This window comes from Parasteatoda tepidariorum, chromosome 5 (assembly GCF_982258835.1).
Source record: "Parasteatoda tepidariorum strain Cologne lab strain chromosome 5, Ptep-v5.0, whole genome shotgun sequence".
NCBI lineage: Eukaryota > Metazoa > Arthropoda > Arachnida > Araneae > Theridiidae > Parasteatoda > Parasteatoda tepidariorum.
Window position 1 is genome coordinate 112,802,393 of NC_141759.1, and position 22,837 is coordinate 112,825,229.

The following is a 22,837-nucleotide window of genomic DNA, read 5'->3' on the forward strand; positions in this document are numbered from 1 at the left end:
AATTTTTCGGATTTAAGTATTAAAGAAAAAAATATCTATTGCTAAATTACATGTTAAGAGAAATTATTTTAAATTTAATACATATGAATTAATTACATGGAATTCTAATGTTTCTAAAAACATTTATTTAGATACTATTTTTAATCAAATGAATAGAATTAAAAGAATTTGTAGTAATGTTTATTTATCCAAAAAACAATTTAACAAACTCTTTCAAAATTTAATATCAGACAATGGATATTCAATTAATGTAATTAAATTCTAGGTAAAATCGAGTTAATTGTATGTGACAAGTAATTGATAACTAGGTTTTTTTTTTTTTTTACCTTGCGCAAATCCAATTCGGGTAAATCCTTGGCTGAAAATCTTTTAATATTAAAACAAAAATCTTTTTTTCCAAAAATTTTAATAGTTTTTCTAAAAATCATGAAAATTAAACTTTTATAAATAAAATTCAACTTTATTATTATAAACTTTGAATGTTCTAGAATAATATCAATATTCTTCTGTGCTTCAGTAAGATCGCGCAATAAAACACATCCCTTTATCCTCTATTTACGCTTTTATATTCATATTTTTTATAATCTGGCAAACTTGTAACAAAAATATTTTAAATCATTTTTCAAAGTTAGTGAAAGTGAAAATAAATTTGAATTCGTTACATTTTGTGTTTTATTCCGTATTTTTATTTTCTGTTTTTGCTTAATTTGTTCCACTTTCGTTTCAATTTTTTTTTATGGTGCTCTTCACACTATTGTATTGATATATTTTGCTTTGGCTACATTACAATCTTTGCTCCTCTCTTTAAAAAATTTAAAAACTTATTTTTAAATTCCTACTATTCCTACTATCAATTTTAACCTTCAATTTGATAATTACTTAAAAATTTAAACTTTTTTTTGAATGGAAAATAACTCTTCGCAATCAGAATCTTGTCATAAAAAAATTTCTACGAAAGTTGAAATCTTAAAGTAAATGTACTAAAAATAAATCTATCGCTTGTGAACTTCCTGCGTTCAAACATTTCCCTCGTGATTCTATTAAATGAACATAATTTTTCTCAGTAATCAATTTCTTAAAATAATATTTAAAATTAAAGGCATATTGTTATTAGTGCAAAACAGTTATTTAATATTTTCGTTTATCAAACAGACTGATGCAATATTAAATGCAGTGTGTGCACGAATCACTTAACTCTTTAATTGTGATTTTTAATACTAAATTTAAGTAATTTGTACCAAAGATTAATAATTTTAATAAGGTTAATAAATTTTTACTCAGATTTTTCATTTTAAAATGTCGCGTATTAAGGTTCTATCATGAAATTACTTTCTAATAATTCTTTTAGTTTTAATTTCTTAGTTTATAAAACAATTAAAAACGTAATAATAGCAGAATCGTATAAGAAAATGAATAATACAGGATAGAAAAATATTTCATAGAAAAACACGATTTGATGAAAACTAAAAGTATACGGAAATTAATGTAGGAAAACTAGATCCGACCGTGAAATTTTTCGATTAATAAAAATGCATGGAGTGTTCGATTATTCTGCTTTTATGTTATCTGGTGATTTATAACTCGCATTTGGAAAGATAGAGCAACGATTTGTGATAGGAAAGATAGAGCATAGATTTGTGATTTAATAAAGTTCGCATTTCAGATAGACTGGTTAATGCATTTAAAGCTTAAGACTTTCGTATTGCAAACGATTTCATTAGATTCTGCGATTATTTTCCATTCGAAAATGCCATGACAAGTTTCAATTCTAAATGTCAGTCAATCCATTGAAGTTGTATTAGTTCAATCCTTTTTTAAGTCCACTTTATAATGTAGAAGATAATTTTTAAAGGGGATACGATTTAAATTCCTTACAATTATCATAAAATATAAATGACTTGAATTTAAAGAATGATAAATATAACATTACTCTAATATATATTACAATAAATGGCAGAAGTCAAATGTTTTTTATCCATACATAAATATGTATAATATGACTTTAAAAATTATAGTAGTCATGTGTATACAAGAAAAAAAATGTCATTGTCAAATACATACTATGCTATATCGCTCATGGGCAGCAAACAAAAAATCATGTTTTGAGTTTTCATTGCTAAGGAAAATGCATAAGAAATGCTTTAGTTTGCTTAAACGAAGATTACCTTCAAGTTGAAATATGAGTTGTGCTAGTATTGCTGCTGAAAAGAATGTTTATTTTCATAGACACCTGTTCTTAGTCCAAAACGCGCGTTTTTTTAGTTGTGCCACTATTGCAGCCCATGAGCGATATAAGCCAAATGTATATTATATCATCGAAAGTTACATCGGCTATACGTATATGTTACAAAGAAAAATTGTTATTAGACGAATACAATGTAAACAAAAGATATATTAACTAAAAGACATTAAGCATAATATTACACATATGACATTAAAAACGTTAGACAAAAATTTCATTAGCTATAATAGACATTCAAAGTTACAGTAAAAAAAATTCTGTAGCAAAAAATACTACTTACTTGAATTATATATCACAACATAAATGAGATTATATTAACCAAATATACGCTATGACAATATATTAAACATTTGTAGATGCTAGCAAATAAAAAAAATAACCACATAAATCTATATCATGATTTATTAAACATTAAATTAAGAATTAATAAATAGTGTACTCTGTAGTAGAGAGTGTCTATGCTGGCAAGAAAAAAATTGTATTATCTAGATCTATAACAAGAGTGATTAAACATTATGTTAACCAAAAGTATGTTGGGAATTAAATAAAAATTAAGAAAAAGCACCGTACAATTCACCACTGCGGTATTACCAGCAACATCATTGGTATTTTGGTCAAATACAGATTTTTTTTTTAAAAAACTCACCTTCAGTTCCTGTAGTCATGGTGCTTTAAAAATCACTCGTCTTGTGTAATCCAAGATATACACGGATGGGAGTGTTGGTGTTACTCCCGGGAGTTAACGCGGTAGGATACGGCTTTAGTCAGAGCCATCCACACGAGCCCGTCATGGCCGCCATGCACAATACAAAGCGCACCGAACAGGAGACGTTCACTTCACTGTGCGGCTTGGCAAAGCCTGCAAAGGAGAATTTCGCGCCAATCGATGCTGACGCTCGCGCCAAGTCTCTGGCTGAACACCACAAAATGATATCTAATTTAATCAACCCCCCCCCCTTTTTTTTAAATGACTCGTTCTTTTTTTCTTATATCAGTGATTACAAGGTGCTTCGGAAAAAAAATTAGATGCTTATTTAAATTTAAAGAGAAAAAAAAATACGTAAATGTATGTATATGTATTATATATATATATATATATTAACGATTAAACTGGAATTTACAGGTTTAATGATAACTTCGGGAATTTATCTCTTGTTGGCGTCGTAACCAATTAATAAGTTAACTTGAAGTTGAGTAAGTGACACAAAATAACAACAATTTCTAATGTGTCATTCGTGAACTTTTAATATTATCATTTATTTATTTATTCTAAAGTTTCATTTTGGATCATTAAAGAGGAAAGTTTAAGAAATTCGTGTTAGAAAAAAACTGAATCAAAACGCGCCTTTAAAGAAAATGAAGTTAGCTTGATTATAATAACAAGATAAATATTGCTGAACATAATAAATATTGTTGAAAGATAAAGAATTGGGCAAAATACGCATTGAAGTATATTAATTAAGGTCTTGAAATACGCATTTGAAAAAAAAAAATTAAAATGGTTCAAAACGTACACGTTTACGAAAAGGAACATAATTTTATATAACAGTTCATAAAATTTTTCATAGCGCATTGACTTAAAATTAAAATGTGCATTTAAAAGTATGTACTCAATGTGTGCCCAATATTTTATTTTATTTCATTTCATAATCGTCGTTGAACAGCAGATCCAATTAAGGATTTACGACTACTAATGTTCAACTCCGTAGCTTTGTCATTTTGAGCCCAACCCAGAAGACAAGGGAACTCCAGGACCAAGCATTAGGAGAAATTTACCTTAAAAGGGATTCTTGGTGGAATTAACCCGCATTTGCGTTACATAGAGAGGAAAACCACGAAAACCTTCCACTGTTAGCCTAACCGCAAAGGGCCTCTAACCCATGTTCCGTCTACCCCATGATCCGGATATTTTACATCAGCACTATGGTCAGTGCGAGCAGTGCGGAATTCCTCTAGACCAGCCGCTGGGATTCGAACCCAGTTCACCTCATTAGAAGGCGAACGCTCAATCCCTTGAACCATCGCGGCTCATGTGCTCAATGTAGGAAATAGACATATAATTTGAAACCGCTTTTAATCAATTGTTATGGCTATTCTCTGTCTATATTTTTTTTAAATTAGTGAGAGCCACCGACGCTGACTTAGGTGTCCAACTCAAAGTTAAATTTTGTTTTGGTATGCAAAATCTGTACAACTTATATATAACTATGTAACTTGAAATCCCAATGATGAACTGTATAACATGAAACTACAAAAATGAGTAAGAAAATGTACAGAGCGCAAAATAAAAAACGGTCCATCCTCAATAACTTTTGATCTTACAATCGGATCTTCACTTTTCTCATTCTCAATGATACGAAAAAATAACTTCAAATATGATAATTAATTAGTGCAATCGATATTTTAAGTTACGAAATCAGGCACAAAAACGTACTTTCTCTGAATAAACATACCTTTTTTCCGATAGATTCGGATTTCTGACATCCAAATTATAGGAGGTTGCCGCAATCTGGGAAATAGGGTCCCTCTAGTTTGGTCAGAAGAGCATTCCGAAGTTTGAACCAATGTTAATTCCACTTTTTGCGCATTTCGCCATATCTCGAGAAACTTTAAAGCTAATTGAACAATTTTTGCACACAATTATACAATTTTTCAATCCAAAGATAAAAGAAAGTCGTATACTTAAAATTCGAAATTAGATACTATAAAATAAGGTAAAAAATTGTGTGTCCTACTATTCAAAATTTGTTTCACTCTTATTCCATAAAATGATAACAAATAACAAATATATATTAAAATTTATTTTTTGCATAGAATTATCTTTGGATGAATGCATATTATAAGTGAATGCAACGATTTTTCAATTCGCTTAAAAAGTCGCGATGTATGGCAAATATGCAAAAAGTAAAATTAACATTAAATGGTCCAAACTTTGGGACTTTTGGAACTTTTTGGACAGCTCTCCTGACCAAATCATTGGGACCCTATTTAACATATTTTTATCTTATTTTATAACCGTCGTTGAACAGCCGATCCAATATTTAGGTTTACGACTACTAATGTTCAACTCCGTAGCCTTGTTGTTTTAAACCAAATCCAGAAGACAAGGGAACTCCTGGATCAAGTATTGGGAGAAATTTGCCTTTGTAACGAACTTTTTGATAAAGCTAATCCGCATTTGAGTTACATGGTGAGGAAGACCAGGAGAACCTCCCACGGTTAGCCTAACGGCAAGGGGACTCTAACCCATGATCCGTCGACTTCTCCAGTTATTGTTTTCATATACATCACCAAGTATACTCCGCAAAATTTGATAACAATACTACAATAATAGTTACCGCTATTTACAAAATATACATCCATGTTGCCGCAGAATATTTATCGCAAATGAAAATTTCAACCAATTTTCTTACACTGAAACTGTGTCCAAAACATTTTAATATTATTTCAATATAGGGTGGTGTTGCAAAATTTGTCACCATTTTATGGTCAGTCCAACCATTCTCCGATTAAAAAGAAAATAGAAATAATTAAAAAAATTAAAAGAACTGAAGCTTACAAGTAGAATTAAAAGGATAAAATATTTTTATATTTTTGACAAACCTAAGACAAAAAAGACGTTGGATACATCAATTTCGAAAGACGTGAGAAATTTTAGGTGATATTAAAAGTTTATTAAATTAATAAAGTGATGAAAGCAACGTTTTTCGTTTTAGGTTTGATTAGGTTGCATATAATAGATTGCCCCATAATATCTTGCCATACAAAAGACAATTTTTAATAATAGTATATAAAGCTGTGGTGTCTCAGAGGATAGAGCATTCGCCTTCCAATGAGGTGAACAGGGTTCGAATCCCAGCAATGGCTGGTCGGCGTGAATTCCGCAATTAGCTCTCCCCGACCGCAGTACTGATGTAAAAATATCCTCAGCAGTATACGGATCATGGGTTAGAATCCCCTTGTCTTCAGACTAACCGTGTTAAGTTTTCGTGGTTTTCCTCCATGCAACGCAAATGCGGGTTATTTCCATCAAAAAGTCCTCCTCTAAGGCAAATTTCCTCCACTACTTGATTCAGGAATTCCCTAGTCTTCTGGATAGGGTTCAAAATTACGACAAATTGAATTACCGGAATTGAACATCAGCAGTCATAAACCCTAAATTGAGTCGACTGTTCAACGACGGTTATAAAATTTAAAAAAATGATGCTGTGTTTATTACCAAAATTAAACATCATTGGTGTTAATAATAGTTTGGCGACTTTTTACAATTCCCTCTAACGAATAAGTACATTTCCTAATTTAATTTTAATTTTTAGAATATTGCTTATTTTTTATTTCAATTAGCAAAATAAATGAAGCATCATTTTTTTTATATTTTACAATCTGTGTTAAGCAGCCGGTCGAATTCTGAGTTTTACGTCATTTAATGTTCAACTTCGCAGTCTTGTAATTTTGAACCCACACAGAAGAGAAGGGAACTCGTAGATCGAGTATTGGGATTAATCATCAAGCATCATTGACGTAAATAATTGTTTTCGGATTTTTTTCCCCGCTCTCCAAAATGAATTAGTACCATTTCTCCATCATGTTGCCTTTCAGTACAAAACTTTTTTTCTATTTCAATTACCGTTGATTTTAAGGGATAAAATTTTATAGTAACACGTTTTAAGCACATGTCTATAAGCGAAATATATACGTGGGCTCAGATAACTTTAGAAATGCTAATTTGGTTATGTAGTCCACCTATCCGACCATGATGTGAATTGGAGCAATCTATAGTAGAAGGGCCGGGATAGCCTGGTCGGTAGGGCGCTGGGCCCATATCCAAGAGGTCGTGGGTTCGATCCTCGCCGGCCGAAGACTCCCCGTGTAGTAAATGGTGACTGATGCACGTTAAATCTGTCGAGTCTCAAAGTCCTCCATGTTCCCACAACAAATCAATACCTCTGGGGGTACTGATCCAGGAGTTTCCTTGTCTTCTGGATTGGTTCAAAATTACAAGGCTACGGAGTTGAACGTAAGTAGTCGTAAACCCATGAAATTGGGTCGGCTGTTCAACGACGGTTATAAAATAAAATCTATAGTAGAAAGCCGCGAAGGCTCAGGGAATAGAGCGGTCGCCTTCCAATCAGGTGAACCGGGGTTCGATCCCGGCGATGGCTGGTAGATACGAATTCCGCATCCGGCTTGCACCGACCACAGTATTGACGTAAAATATCCTCAGTGGTACGCGGATCATGGGTTAGAGTGCACTTGCCGTCAGGCTAACCGTGGGAGGTTTTCGTGGTCTTTCTCTCTATGTAACGCAAATGCAGGTTAGTTCCATCAAAAAGTTCTCCTCGAAGGCAAATTTCTCCCAATACTTGATCCAGAAGTTCCCTTGTCTTCTGGATAGGGTTCAAAATTACAAGGCTATGGAGTTGAACATTAGTAGTCGTAAATCCGAAAATTGGGTCGGCTGTTCAACGACGGTTATAAAATAAAATAAAATCAATAGTAGAATCGTCTGACCTGAATCTAAAGTAGAGGACTCTTACCACTATCACTTTGATCAGTTAGATAAATTGCCAAAACGAATAAAAGAATAATTAAGTTTTATTTAACGCTTAAAAAAAGTTGTTTGTATTTTTTTTTATTAGAGCTAAAAGCTAGCTAATATCAGTGACTAAACTGAATCGTCTATAGCTTAATTTGAAACAATAGATTACGCTAACTCAATGAGAATATCCAAATTTTTAAGTGTCTCTAAATTTAAAATCTTATTAGAAAGATAGAAGAGTGGACTTCATAATTTTCTTACAATTTTACTCATTTATAGTTTGTCTAAAGTAAGAACTCCCCTAACCATTCGTCTTTACCCGTGGTGGTGACTATGGCAACGAGGTACAACTATTTCAATTAGGGATGTGGGTTCATAGTTTAGGACAGGTTTTAGCTCGGGTCGGCGAGACAAAGGGAATATCTTTCTTCGGTGTTGGCCCTAGAATAAAGAACAACGAATAAGAGTGAAGAATAAACAAGAATAACGCATTTCAGGGAGGGTAGCTTCTGACCTCCCTGAAAAGCGTTATTCTTATTTCCATAGCAGCAAAAGGCCTCACACTTTGTGGAGGGGGAAGTTCTTACCGTAGACAAACTGTAGCTTCATGTTGAATGTCGTATTTTTAATGCCTATGGTATATCAGGCAATCCGGTACGCAGCAATCCAGTAGTAATCCGGTACATACTTGGTATAGTACCGGATACAAGACACGCATTCGTGCAAACAGAAATTCTTTAATATATTATACAAATAGAATAGTCAAAAAAGTTCTAAATTAGAAGGTATATGATTTTTTACATCATTTCATGTTAGTGGTTTTAAATTATGAAATTTCAAATTTGAACCAAATCGGTCGGATAATTCCCGTGAAATACAATTTTAAGTATGCGACTTTTTTAAAATTGAATAACTCAGGACTTTAACAGCAAAATTTGAATTTTAAATTCAAATTTTTGAATTTGTCCCTTATTAATACATAATTTAAAATGATGTAAAACTTGTAAAACTTGATTATTAAAAAATATTAATAAATAAATAAATAAAAATCAATTAGCCCAAAAAGTTCTCGAGATGTAACTAAATATGCAAAAAGTAAAAATTAAGGGACTCCAATTTTGAATCGCTTTCCTGACCTCAGACCAAAATTCTAGATAATAACTCTTTTTCCATATTTTGAAGGTCAAGAATTCAAATTTGTCTAAAGAGAGATACTCAGATATTAATATCATTTAAGAGAGCTAGTCATTGAATATTTTTCGTTACTATGACGACCTTTGGTATTTATCTGTCGCTGTATTTTACGCAAATTTTAATTTTGATTTTTTAAATGATTATATAATCTACTTACTCTACACGTGGTTATTGTGCAAGATAAAATTATTTACTTTAAAGTTCGAAATCGAATGTTAGCTTCTCTAGGGGAAAAAAATAACTGTAAGGGATTTTTATTATAGGGAGTGAATAATTTAAGAAATGAATGAAGGAATAATGGAATTGTTACAATCGATAGTGAATGAATAATTAGTAATATTCTTGAATAAGGAATTTCCAAATCAGTATATAAGTGAATCAATGATTTAGAAAACGAGTGTATAAAGGAATGGGTAACTGACTTGAAAAATAAACAAAACAACACACAACTCAGCTCTCCCCCTTTCAGAGAAGAAATAAAAAGTGGGGAGTTCAGAGTCAAAAAAATGCATTTTTTCGAAATATCAAACATGTCTACTTTTAATTTTTCAATTTAGCATTTTTTTATGCATCTCCATTTTATACTACTTTCACACCATTTCATTTTACGATTACTGAGTCATCTGTGAAACAAAAAGCAAATACCTATTATTAGGTAAAATTGGGTTACTTTTTTTTGTGGAGAATCCTAATTTGATACAAAAACTTTTAATTTTAAGTTAGCTTACCACTTTCATTTTTTGACAACTGCGCCGCATGTGAAACAAAATGCGAAAATCTATAAGTATGTGTGGAATATTTTTTCAGAAAAATCCAAATCTGCCACAAAAGAAAGGGTTTGTTTAAATTTTGAAGTTGCATCCCCGCATTCCCGGTGATTGAAGTAGCAGTAGAATATGTTATTAATGAATGCAACTTCCAAAGATATTTCACTCGTGAATTAGTAAATTTTTGATCTGATACATATTTCTTCAAATGGTATCAGAAGATGGGATTACAGAACATCTTCTAAATCAATAATAATAGTATTATTATAACCGTAGTTGAAACTGTCGACAGCCGACCAAATTTTCAATTTATGAATACCAATGTTCAACTCCGTAACCATGTTTTTTTGAACCAAAATAAAAAGACAAGGAAACTCCTGAATCAAGTATTGGGGGAAATTTGCCTTCGCGAAAGACTTTTTGATAGAACTAACCCGCATTTGCATTACATAGAGAGGAAAACCTTCCACGGCTGACCTGACGGCAAGGGGACTCTAACCCATGATCCGTTTACCACAGTAGATATTTTACGTCAGTACTGTGGTCGGTGCAAGCGGTATGCGGAATTCGTATCGACCAGTCAACGATAGGATTCGAACCAGCTCACCTTATTGGAATGCGAATGCTCTATCCCTTGAGCCTTCACGCCTCATATATTGTTGGTCAACCTTAAGAACTCCTCCTGCCACAAGACATGAGGCCGTTTGTTTCTAAGGAAACAAAAATGGAGGGTAGCTTCGCTTCACTTTAGGGATAATACAATGTTGTTGTTGCAGTTCATTTACGTTGCACTAGAGCTGCACAATGGGATATTGGCGACGGCCTGGGAAACATCCCATAGGATGATCCGAAGACATGCCATCACAATTTTGGTCCTCTGCAGAGGGGATGGCACCCCCTCTTCGCTAGCCTGGCGACCTGCACGTGAAGTCAGGCACATCACGGTGGAACAGTTTAACGAGGACCAGTACCGCACATCCTCGGTCCCTACGCAGACTGATCCAAGTGGTCACCCACCAGCACACTAGCAGCAGTCAGTTATGCTTGACTTTGGCGATTTGCTTAACGATCAGTCCACTGCGGGACGGATTAATACAATGGACCGAAGAAAAACATTCCCTATTTTTCGCTGACGCGAGCCAAAACCTGTCCGAAACAGTGATCCCACACCCCTACGTGAAATAGTTCTACCTCGCTACCATAGTCACCGTCATGGGTTAAGGCGAGATTAAAGGCCGTTCTCATCATTGCAGCTGGCTCAGTTGTGGCGAATTTCCCATGAATGAAAAAAAAATTAAGAATCTGATTCCTGCATTCCCCGTGTATCACTGCATCACCGATCACTGCATTCCCCGTGTACTGATTTAGATTTAGTGAGAATGGCATCTAAGGCATAAATTACTTTTCATAACTATAAGCTGTATACACTAATATTTAAAAGTCCTTAGTAGTCTAATAAAGCTATAAGCAAAGAATTTATCTCAACATAACTTGAGAAAGAGTGACATTTAAAATCAAAACAAATAAAAGTTTCGAAATAGCATTAGGATGTGATTTTTTTCACGGATTGCCGGGTTTCATTAGTGTGTAGTTCAAAAACTATTTCATCAGTCAACTTCTTAGAATTTTCATTAATTTTATGACATTCGGATTATATTATTCGTTTTCTATTCAAAACGAAATCGCTTTTTATTTCGTATTCTCTTCATGGCATCTATGACTGAAAATCAAATTAATTTAAAAACACTTCAGCGGGTTGATTCTAGCATTGTTGAAATTATCGACAATGCTTGCCAGGTAGCTATTTACAAATATGAAAAGGAACTAGGGAAATGGGTAAGTTTTAAGTAAACATGACGACATAATTTGTTAAGGCTTTACTTTTTTACTATACTTTACAAATGTGATTTCATACGATTGATCTGTGCATATTTTAAAATTCATTAATATAAATTCTTAAAATTATGCGGTGGCGTTCTATTATTACGTAAGGACCTAACGAACGAGAGGTGGGAGTTTGTGATTTGCTAACAAGAGAGAAGGGGATAGAGCCATGCTTACTTAACATAATAAAATTCCTTTATTTTCAAAACTTTCTTTAAAAAAGTAATTAAAAATTGTAACAAAACATGTTACTCATGTAAAACTTCGGAATTTGAAGAAAAGAGAATTTTCGTAGGTTACATGTTTGATAAAATATTTGCGAATTCGTGTGTGCGTCCACTGAGCTGGGTTCGGTGAGATTCTTGCACTCTCGTGTGCAACTCTGCTGCATTTTGCAAGATATTCTCAATTTCAAGCTACATTTTCCACTCTCTGATATTGAACCAAAAAATCGCTTGATCATTTTATGATGGCTAATATAATCAAGAAAAGAGTCTTTTGTCAGAGACTGGTTCTTTTCTCATGATCATGTAAAGTCTTTGAAAATTATTTTGCATTTTGTTAATGTATATAGGGCTTAAAAAGTAAAGAGGTGCTTATTTTTTTGTTGAAAAATTGGTTATGCACTCTGTTATGATAAACATGTAATATTAAACCTATTAAAAAGACAATTTATTTAATACTAAGCCTGCTCTTTTAATTTTCTTATTAAAATTTAAATATTGTATTTCTAAAACATTTTGTTTTAAAAATTTGAAAGTATAATTTAAAATATTTAATATAAACCAATCAGTCAAAAAAATGTACGGAGTAAAGTCACAAGGACCAATGACTTTATTTTTCTACCTTTTCTCTTGGTACGTGACTAATTCATTTAATTTTACTCATTTTCAAACAAGTTTTGACGTTTTAGTGTAATAGTTTATTTTCTTTTATATTATTTTACAGTTTTTTATTTAAACAATGGATGGATGAAAAAACATTTGCATAATATGTAATAACTAATAGATTGAGGGTAGTTGTCCAAAAACATTTTTAAGGTAGTAAGAAAATTTACTTAAATTTACAAATTCGCCTGCCCTTCAAGTGCTTTACTTTTACTTTTTTTCTAGTACTTGTTATTTTAAAATGTTTTTGGGAATGAGATTGATTTGTGAAAAGAAATTCATTTTGCTTATTATGGAAAATTTATTTGGTTTTTAATATTTTTTTTTGGTTTGAAAGGGGAGAATTTTCAAAATTTTACCTTAAATAAATGGCCATAATAAATAAATGGCCATAAAATAGATTTTCTGTGCTTATAAATAACCAAATTTAAAAATACTTCATTTACAACTAAAAATAAACTTGGTGAGAAATGATCAATTGAACAAATGCATAACACGCTACAAACACTCGTTTTGCCTTCTTTTCATTACCCCTCCTAACTTTTATTGAAATTAACATTTATGTAAACAAAGCCTTCATTGGTATTATTTTTATAAGAGCAATCATAAATGGGAGAGCTTTGATGGCTCAGGAGATAGAGTGTTCGCCTTCAAAGGAGGTGAACCGGTTTCGAATCCAAGCCATGGCTGATAGATACGAGTTCCGCATCAGTCTTGCACTGACCACAGTGCTGACGTAAAATATCCTCAGTGGTAGATGAGTCATGGGTTAGAGTCCCCTTGCCGTCAGGCTAAATGTGGGAGGGTTTCTTTTCCATGTAACGCAAATGTGAGTTAGTTCCATTAAAAAGTCCTCCGCAATACTTGATCCAGGAGTTTCCTTGTCTTCTGGATTGGAACTTCTTAATTTCAAGGTTAAGAGATTTTTGAATTTCTGAAGAAAAGATTTTTTATTTACATAATTTTAAGTATTTTTTTTCAAGTGCAGTGAAACCTGCAAGTTGACCACATGCAGTGCATGGTTTTAATGGTCAAATTCAATGTAGACAGTTGGTCAACGTATAGACGGGGAAGTTTTATTGTTATTTCCATTTATTTTTATGTATTTATTTCTATTAAACCCCAACTTTTTAATTTCAAAGTTTTAATTTAAAATTTTTGAATTTCTGAGGAAAGATTATTTTTTTTTATTTATTTACATAATTTTTTTTAAGTGCGGTGAGACATGCGTAAGTTGACCACATGCAAAGCATGGTTTTAGTGGTCAATGCGGATTAGTTTCATTAAAAAGGTCCTCCACGAAGGCAAATTTCATCCAATACTTGATCACGGAATTCCCTTCTCTTCTGGATTGGGTTCAAAATTATAAGGCTACAGAGTTGAACATTTGTAGTCGTAAACCCAAAAATTGGGCCGACTGTTCAACCCCAGTAATAGAATAAAATAAAATCATAGATGGGAGAACAGTTTCTCTTTGACATTTGAAAAAAATGTCAAAGAGAAACTGTTCTCCCATCTATGATTTTATAATGAAGTTAGTTGAAAGTATATACTTCAAAAGTATACATACATAAAGGGTTAAAAATGTAGTTAAATTTGGTGCATATGTAAACAAAGTATGCAAACTTGTGTTAAATGTTGATAACTTTATTATTTCCTTACTTTTTCAGAAAGAAACTGATGTGGAAGGAGCTTTATTTCTTTACAGAAGGTAACCTTTTGACATTAAAAAAGAAACTTACAATCTAATGATAATTTTCAAAAATAATGATAAATTTAATAAAGTTTTCTCCATATTTAAAAGAAAATCATTAAATTACTTCAATTAACAAGATATAACAACCATAACAAACCATTCATTTTTTTATTACAAAATCTATCTTATACCTTATTCTATCTTATTCAAAATCTATCTTGTAACTTATATCCAACTATATGGGTTGTAAGAAACTGGCCACTAGATGGCACACTAACTTTCTTTTAGGTTTCTGTTTGTTTCCAAAGAGAGGGGAGTCGAGATTATAAAAATGATGATGGCGGTATTTCGATAAATGTCTATGTTAATATTTGTGTGTGATATGTCAATGTTTGTGATGTGCATCGATAACTTGTGAATAAATCATTTAAGATGCAGGCGACTCGTCTTTTGTGAGAAAGTAGTATATAAGTCTTTACAGGGTAAAGGAAGAACGTAAATCAGACCCTGAATTAAGCTGATGAACTAATAGTTTTGCCAGCATCTTACTGAGTTTATCATCTGATAAAATACAGGTTCCAAGGTCCCAAATCAAAGCATAATCCCTCAGCTTTATTTAATTTGTTTACTTGGGACTTCTTTTTTTTCCTGTCCTATTAAACTTCAAAAAAAAGAAAGAAAAAAAAAAGAAAGACTAGAAACAACTTTAAAACTAGAAACCAATTTCTAGTTTTAAACCACATTCTAAAAGCCTCTTTTAATATTAATACTTCAAATATATATCTATATTTTAAAATAGTTACAGTAGAAGGAAATTATCCTAATATAGCATAAAAAAAATTGTTAAAAAGAAATATATAAACTGCCTTTTCTTATTGTGAGAATTGTTTTTTTCAATAAATGGGTAAACTAAATTATTCTAAGAGAAGCATTTATCAATCTGCACTAAATGTAAAATTTAACGCAGTTTATTTTATAATTTCAAGAACTTTTATTAATATAATGAAAGATCTGCGAAATTAGTTTTCTGATTTATTTTAGCCATTTCAATTCGTTAATACATTTCTTTTCCATTCAAAAAAAAAAATTATACCTAAAATTGTTTTAAGACTTGTAACTTTATTGCTTATTTTTAGTCGCATTTAATTTATATGAACTAAATGTCTTATTGTATTTTTTTTAAAAAAAAATCCGATTTGAATTAAAAATAAAAATTAGATTTAAACCAATTCAGGTAATTTATAGAAAAAAGAATCACAAACCCTAAATTTAAATCGCACTGCTTTCATTGCTATACTAATATTATTATCAAAAATACGCATTCGCAGGTAGAAAGTTATTTTATACACTAAAAAAAAAAATCCGATTTGAATTAAAAATAAAAATTGGATTTAAATCAATGTAGGTAATTTTAATCGAAAAAAAAAATCCCAACCCCTAAATTTAAATCGTACTGCATTTATTGCTATACTAATGTGATTATCAAAAATACAAATAGGTAGGTAGAAAGTTATTTTAATTATTTATTTATTTTACAGCAATTTCTATTTTTTGTGTTGTGATATTAATATGGAGTTAAGTCTCTCTGTGTTTCTATTTTTGGCCTATTATCTCATCTCTTCTTTGATTTATTTCATGTAATCGTCTCTTTTTCATAATTTTTTTTGGGGGAAATCTGTTTGTAGAAGTCTGATGAAAGTTTCGCATTTTTCTACGACTTTCTTCCATTTCCCCGAATCGTCAACGGAGTGACCGTTTATGGTTTCCCCCGCTTGAAGTGTCTCCCGTCTCCATAGAAACGCTTTCAAAATAGAGTGATAATTGTTTGTATTCAGTTTGGGACGAATTGCAATTCCTAAAAATAATTTGCTCTCATAGAGATAAGCACAGATGGTGGTTGAAATTCGAAATAAAACTTCTGAATCATTATTTCCGATTTATTTTTACGCCTATTCTTTAAAGACACATTATTCTATAATATTATTGGGCAATATGACTCGCGCTATCTACCATTCGATTTGTAATTCCATTAGCTAAAGACATAAAAAAAATGACTGTAAAAAAACATGGCAGATTTAAATGCTACCTTTAAATACTAATTTAATTGCTAATCTCTATGATAAAACTTCCCAGATTATCAAGCCTGTTCACACATTGTCAGGTAGGCATATCATGATCGGAGGGATACGCATATCAGGGTGGTCACTCAACTGAAAAATCTGGAATTATCAGGGAATTAAATTCTATTGATTTAAATTATTTACTAGTTTTCTTAATTTTAATTATTTTACCATCTGTTTTACACACTTCATTAGGCGGAAATGTATCGCCGAACAATTCATATATCTTCAACTTAGCTTGCATCAAAATTTGCTCCATTATAATCCTGCTAAACTAGAATGCCAGAGCAGCGTTGGCTCATTGGATAGAACGTTCGCCTTTTAATGAGATGAACCGGGTTCGAATCCCGGTGATTGCTGGTCAATACGAATTCCGCACCCGGCTCGCACCGTCCACACTGCTGACGTGAAATATCCTCAGTGGTAGAAGGATCATGGGTTTGAGTCCCCTTGCCATCAGTGTAACTGTGGTAGGTATTCGTGGTTTTCCTCTCCGTGTAACTCAAATTCGGGTTAGTTCTATCAAAAAGTCCTCCATGGAGGGAAATTTCACCCAATACTTGATCCATGAGTTCCCTTGTCTTCTGGATTGGGTTCAAAATTACAAGGTTACTGAGTTGAAAATTGGTAGCCGTAAACTGATCGTAATTTATTTTATAACCGTAAACGACGATTTATAAAATTCAAGAAAATAAAAACTAGAATGCCACAGATAACTCTCCCATGGTTGCTAAACGAATGGAGAAACCTTTGCCCTCTATGGAGGCTATGGGACTATGCAGTTTAAAAAAGGCAAAAATTGTGGAAGAAAGAGTTAGGATATTTGCTTCTGTTTTTTAAAGTAGGTTTTTTTTCTTCTTTTTGTCCATGGGCATGGATTTGAGTTGCTTCCGATAATTTAGTGATTATTTTTTTCTATTTTGACAAAATGATCTAAAACGTTTTAGTATTTTTACTTTATAAAATTCTCCAAAAACTAGTTATAATTTAATGACAATAGGTTTTATATTGCATTCTTTTTCCGATAGCTTTTGTACTCCCATGCAATGAAATTTGTGAATTATCAGGGGTCTGTTTAGAAGAAATTTGGGTCCGTTAACGGACCCTTCACAAAATAATTTATCTTTTAATCGGACCCTTCACAAATTTGTTTATCTTCATTATTGTTTTGTTAATCGAATAAACCTTTCCCAGGGAGAAAAAAAAGAAAGACAGATGTAAACGAATTAAGTTTTGTCTTCGGCAGTCGCTTCTTCCATTATTCGTCTGAAATGAATATTCTGAGTTCTGCAGTATAGGCTAAATACCAAATATTTGTATTTTGCATCTCTAATTTAGTACCAGCAATTGCTGTTTATTTTTTAAAATTTATTTTTTTAAAATTATAATTTTACAGTGTTGAGCATAATCTTGTATGTCTTTACAATTTAAAAACTCCTTGAAAAAGAGTTTTGCAATAACAGGACCCTATTTGCACAAATTCACAAAAGCAGCACCCTGGTTGAAAGAATGTGACTTAACGTTTATTTTATATTCTCAAATTACGAGTAATTTTTTAACAATTTCACAAAAACGGACCTTTCACAAAATGTCTGGACAGACCCCTGATTATTTTTTCTCAGCAAAGCCAACCAATCACACATTTCCTTAAATCGCTAACAGCAATATGTGTTGACAAATCGTTACAATTGTTGGATTAATGCTAATTTTCGCAATTTCAACTTAACCTTTTATGACGCGTATTTTAATTAAAGAAAGGGTTTTTTTTAAGAACCAACTATATGTTAACATTTAATTTCGCTTTTTTGTTGATAAATATTTGATTATTTATACAAAATTCTTATTGTTTAGTAACCGCAATATCGAAAGTTCGTAAATGTTGCTTGCATTCCAGAGATATTTCCTAAACTGTTTCTCCTTTTACCCTAAAAAGCTGACAAAGACTAAGGAAAGCATAGGAAACATGTTAAATCATGTATAAACATAGAATATAAAAATGTTTTATTCATGAAGAAGGAAAACAAAACTTAATTTTTTTGTTCTGCATGTACAGGTACAAGTTTCTAGTTATAAAAACAAAAATAATTAACTTGGCTAAAGAAAAGATTAGATTAGAATTCTTTAAATAAGATTAGAATAAAGATTAGATAATATAGATTAGAATTCTTTAAATATTTTAATTTTAAATGAGAAAAAAAAATTTTTTTGAAGAATTTTATCTACTTTTTTCTATTGAGTATAACAACAAGAAACTAAACAATTTTGCATTTGCGAATTTATTTTTGGTGTTCTGAATCTCTTAAAATAATGATGCTTATTCAAAATAACATTATCTAAACATTTGACTTGAGATACTGGTTTAAAGAAAATATAATCAATGAATTTTATAAAGAGCACTGATTAGATAAAATATAGTATAAAATGGCTTTATATTGAAATGTAAATATAGTGACGAATAGCTTTTAAAATTATGTGTGAAACTAAAATAGTTGGGAGACAATTTATTTGATTAGAAAAATGTTGAACTTTCTAATAATACGGTCCTTAAAAACTGATTAATCTTTATTTTGGAAATTAAGGGCCCTTAAAAGTACTTAATTTTGGTACAAGGTTTTTAAAGGTTCTTAATTTTTCAGTATCGCTATACTTGATAGGAACGATTTTTTCAGTCTTAGAAAAATATTTTTAAAAAAGTCATTCTTTTATCACCCAGAATGAGACCATACATTGAAGTTATAGCATTTTAGAGAGACAACATTTTTGGCATAACTGAATATTTAGCATGATTGACCAGCAACTGTATATGTCAGGAATGGCGAACCAATGGCATGCGTGCCATCTATGGCACGCGACGCAATATTTTGGGCACGCTACCGATCACGAAGTTCCGATATGAAGCATAATAACAATTAAATTAAAATTCACAAAAAACTGAACAATTAAAGCCAAAAAAGCAATTAGTAACCATAAAAAAACAAGCTAACAATAAATAACTAGCAAACAGTTTTGCTTAAACTAACATCTTATAACTCTAATATAAGTTATTTGTCATCTAATCTGCAACAACAGAAGTCACACTGATGTTACTTTAAGTTGAATTACGCGTATAACTGAGACATTGCAAAATGTATTTTATTTTGTAATAAATAGTTTTGAGTTGATAGTATTTAGTATTATTACTTACGCTATAATCACGAAGTCAAAACTATTTGTCGGCACGTCTATGACAACATTAAAAATTTTTTTTAGAAAAAATGTCACGTTGGTGCATAAAGGTTCGCCACCCCTGGTATATGTGATGCATGGCTAGTTGCGAAAAATAAAAACTTGTTTTAATAATTTTTTAAATGTTTTTCCAAAATTTCTTTATTTATTACTCTTTTTTTTAATGTAGGAAAAAAAATTTCAAACCATAATTTCTACACTTAATTTACTTAATGTCAATTTCAACGAAATCCTTAAGAATGGAATACGGATTAGCTTTATAGATGTTAAAATTTAACAATCTGAAAATATTTAAAAAAAAAAAAAAAAAAAAAAAAAAAAAAGAACAACAACCCGTGTTTTCAAAAATTGCATGGCCCTACTTAGGCTAACTCTGTTAATTCATACAATTATATCAGTACTTTATAATAAAAAAAAAATCTTTTTTTTTTTATTTATTTATTTTTTTTTTTTTTAAAGAAAGGTGAATAATTGGCACTGTCACTGGTGGTATATTCGACGATAAACAATTATACTATTTTTAAAATCTTTAATTTTTCGAAAAAGTCCTTAATTTTTAAAAAAAAAAAGTCCTCAATTTTTGCTTTGTTTAAAGAGTGGGAGTCCTGTAATATATTATACTTTAAATTTGCTATATACTTATGTATGATTTCCAAACAATTGTCATTCCAATTTTTTCCCTGAAAAATGTATATCTCTTCACTTCAGTTACATTTATACAAAATAATTTTTGATTGTTTAGCTGCATCGGGGAATATTTTAGATTTATTATAATTTTAAATAGCGGCTAAATTTTGTAGCTTAAACTTCATAATATTGAAAAATTATTTCTTTCTTTGAGTGCCATCCTCTCTGGCCTGGATAGCCTGGACTCACGTATGTGAGAAAGGGTGCTCGAATCCAGCCGGCCGAAGACTCCTCCGTGTAGTAAATAGTGACTGGAGCATGTTAAATGTGTCGGGTCACAAAGTACCCCATGTGCTCATAACAAATTATACCACTAGGGATGGATCGTTATCTGGTTCAGGTCAAAATTACGATCTGTGGATGAATGTATGAATGGGCTCTCTCCATAAACGGGTGTGGCAGAAGTCAAATTCTTGGCCATAGATGGCGCCACAGAAATGCAAGAGCCATCGCACCCATTTCCTTAATTGGCCTACGACAACAACAAACGTCACACGCTATTTGAATGTCGCTGAATGATCTCTCCCCTCTCCCTTTCTGAATAGAACAACTTAGCTGTGGATGAAATTGATTTTTCGATTGTTGCATTTTTAACTTTAAATTTCTAAGAAGGCACCCATAGCTTAAATACATACTTAAAAAAGCCTCGATTATTTTCAATATATTCTTTGTCTAATGTCATTTTAATTATTCATTTTATTTGCTCTTGTTGAACAACCCACCCGATTTGGAGCTGTCGATATTCAACTTAGTATTCTTGTACTTTTAAATGCAACCCAGAAGACCCTTGAACCCTTGAATCAAGCATTGGGGGGGGGGGGGGACTAACTATCGTGGAGAAGTCAGGCATGGGTTTACAGTAGAGATTTGAATGTTTTAACTGATCGAAAAGTTGTTCTTCTTCGTATTATTATTTTTTATTTTTTTGGAAAATTTCACTCTTATGATCAGGAAGCAATTTAAAAAATAAACAAGTAATATTAAAAAAAAAAAAAAAAAAATTAAAGTCAATCCCTACTTAGGTCAACAAAGAAAATTTTTATTTTAGTTACTTTTTATTAAATAATTAAAATTTTTTTCTCTCATATGAAACTAAAATTAATTAATGAAATTTAATGAATGAATTAGTATTTGAAAAAACTGTATGAACATCAAGTGTCATCTACTACAGGTTTTAAAAAAAATGTATTTGTACTTGAATGGATCAATAAAAAGTATTTTATTAACGATTGAAAATTTGAACAGTATATATAAATATATATGAGCAATTCTACAAATAAACGCTAATTAGGCGACCAAAAAAAAATAAAAAATTTTTGAAGGGGCACACTATTTCTACATGAATTAATTTTCTTCTTTTTTACACCCTAAAAAGGCAAGAAAAAATCGTGAACATGGAATTTTTTCGTTGTGACATACTTTAAATGTGACATACTCTTTCTGGCATACTCAGATAAATCTGAGCCATTTATTCAGATAAAACGATTTTTACATAAATATAATATTATTATAATGTCTCTCTAACATGTATTTATAGAGATTTCGTACTATAAGATTATATTTTAGTATAAAAAACAAAAATAAAAAAATTTAATCTAAGTTCCTAAATTGAAAAAATCGGGAAAAATTTAAAATTGGTATTTTGTCATTTAAAGTATGTCACAAAGAAAAAATTTCATGTTTAATATTTTTTCTTGCTTTTTCAGGGTTTAAAAAAGAAGAAAATTCATGTAGAAATAGCATGCCCCCCCCCCCAAAAAAAAACATTTAATTTTTGTTTGGCCGCCTAATTTGCGTTTATTTGTAGAATTGCTCATATCGTCGCTTTGTAACTAACCGTAGTAAATCGAAAAGTGAGATATTTGGGTCATTTTGAGTGAAAAAAAATCACCCTTTAAGAGAAACAAAGTGTTATCTTCATAGTTCCATAAAATTAATTTAGAGAGCAGATAAATCGTTATCGCATTGACGCGATTAGCATGAGCGCGGAAAGTTAGAAATTGCTCTCCTGAAAAACTTGCTTTTTTGAGTTACCACGGTTTAGTTTCAAAGCGACGATATGAGCAATTCTACAAATAAACGCCAATTTTTATACTAAAATATAATATTATAGTATGAAATCTCTATAAATACATTTTAGAGAGTATAATAATATTATATTTATGTAAAAATCGTTTTATCTGAATAAATGGCTCAGATTTATCTGAGTATGTCAGAAAGAGTATGTTACATTTAAAGTATGTCACAAAGAAAAAGTTTCATGTTCACGATTTTTTCTTGCCTTTTTAGGGGGCAAAAAAGAAGAAAATTCATGTAGAAATAGCATGCCCCCCCAAAATTTTTTAAATTTTTTTTTTGGCCGCCTAATTGGCGTTTACTTGTAGAATTGCTCATATAGAGAGAGAGTGTGAAACTAATAGTAGGAATTGAAGAAAAAGAAGAAAGGCGCGTGGTATCAAACAACTGTAAAAGTATAAATCTGGTGACATGGAATATAAAATAATTAAATACCTAAATGTGCGCAGTAAACTTTTTTTTATGTTCATATAGAGCTATAAGTTAGAAATTATCACTCATGTTATTTTTAAAATATGTG

At 31.2% G+C, this 22,837-nt stretch overlaps 2 protein-coding genes across 9 annotated transcripts in view; one reads left to right on the top strand and one right to left on the bottom strand.

Annotated features, from left to right (window-relative positions):
• LOC107449579 (muscle calcium channel subunit alpha-1) overlaps positions 1–22,837 on the bottom strand; it is a 201,325-nt gene that overhangs the window by 176,844 nt on the left and 1,644 nt on the right. For 4 of the 7 annotated variants that reach the window (XM_087164832.1, XM_087164828.1, XM_087164831.1 and 1 more), the window contains exon 1: positions 9,704–9,851. The exons of 1 other annotated variant lie outside the window; for it this stretch is intronic. In XM_087164832.1, the coding sequence (XP_087020958.1) occupies positions 9,704–9,836 (133 nt within the window). In that variant the 5' untranslated portion in view covers positions 9,837–9,851. Of the gene's footprint in view, positions 1–2,888; positions 3,106–9,703; positions 9,852–22,837 lie in introns of those variants that run through there. 2 more of the 7 variants (XM_087164830.1, XM_087164829.1) reach the window with 1 other exon arrangement.
• The window catches only part of LOC107449592 (uncharacterized), a 28,643-nt gene continuing 17,020 nt past the window's right edge, over positions 11,215–22,837 (top strand). For both annotated transcript variants that reach the window (XM_043047689.3, XM_071185723.2), the window contains exons 1-2: positions 11,215–11,578; positions 14,184–14,224. In XM_043047689.3, the coding sequence (XP_042903623.2) occupies positions 11,450–11,578; positions 14,184–14,224 (170 nt within the window). In that variant the 5' untranslated portion in view covers positions 11,215–11,449. The remainder of the gene's footprint in view (positions 11,579–14,183; positions 14,225–22,837) is intronic.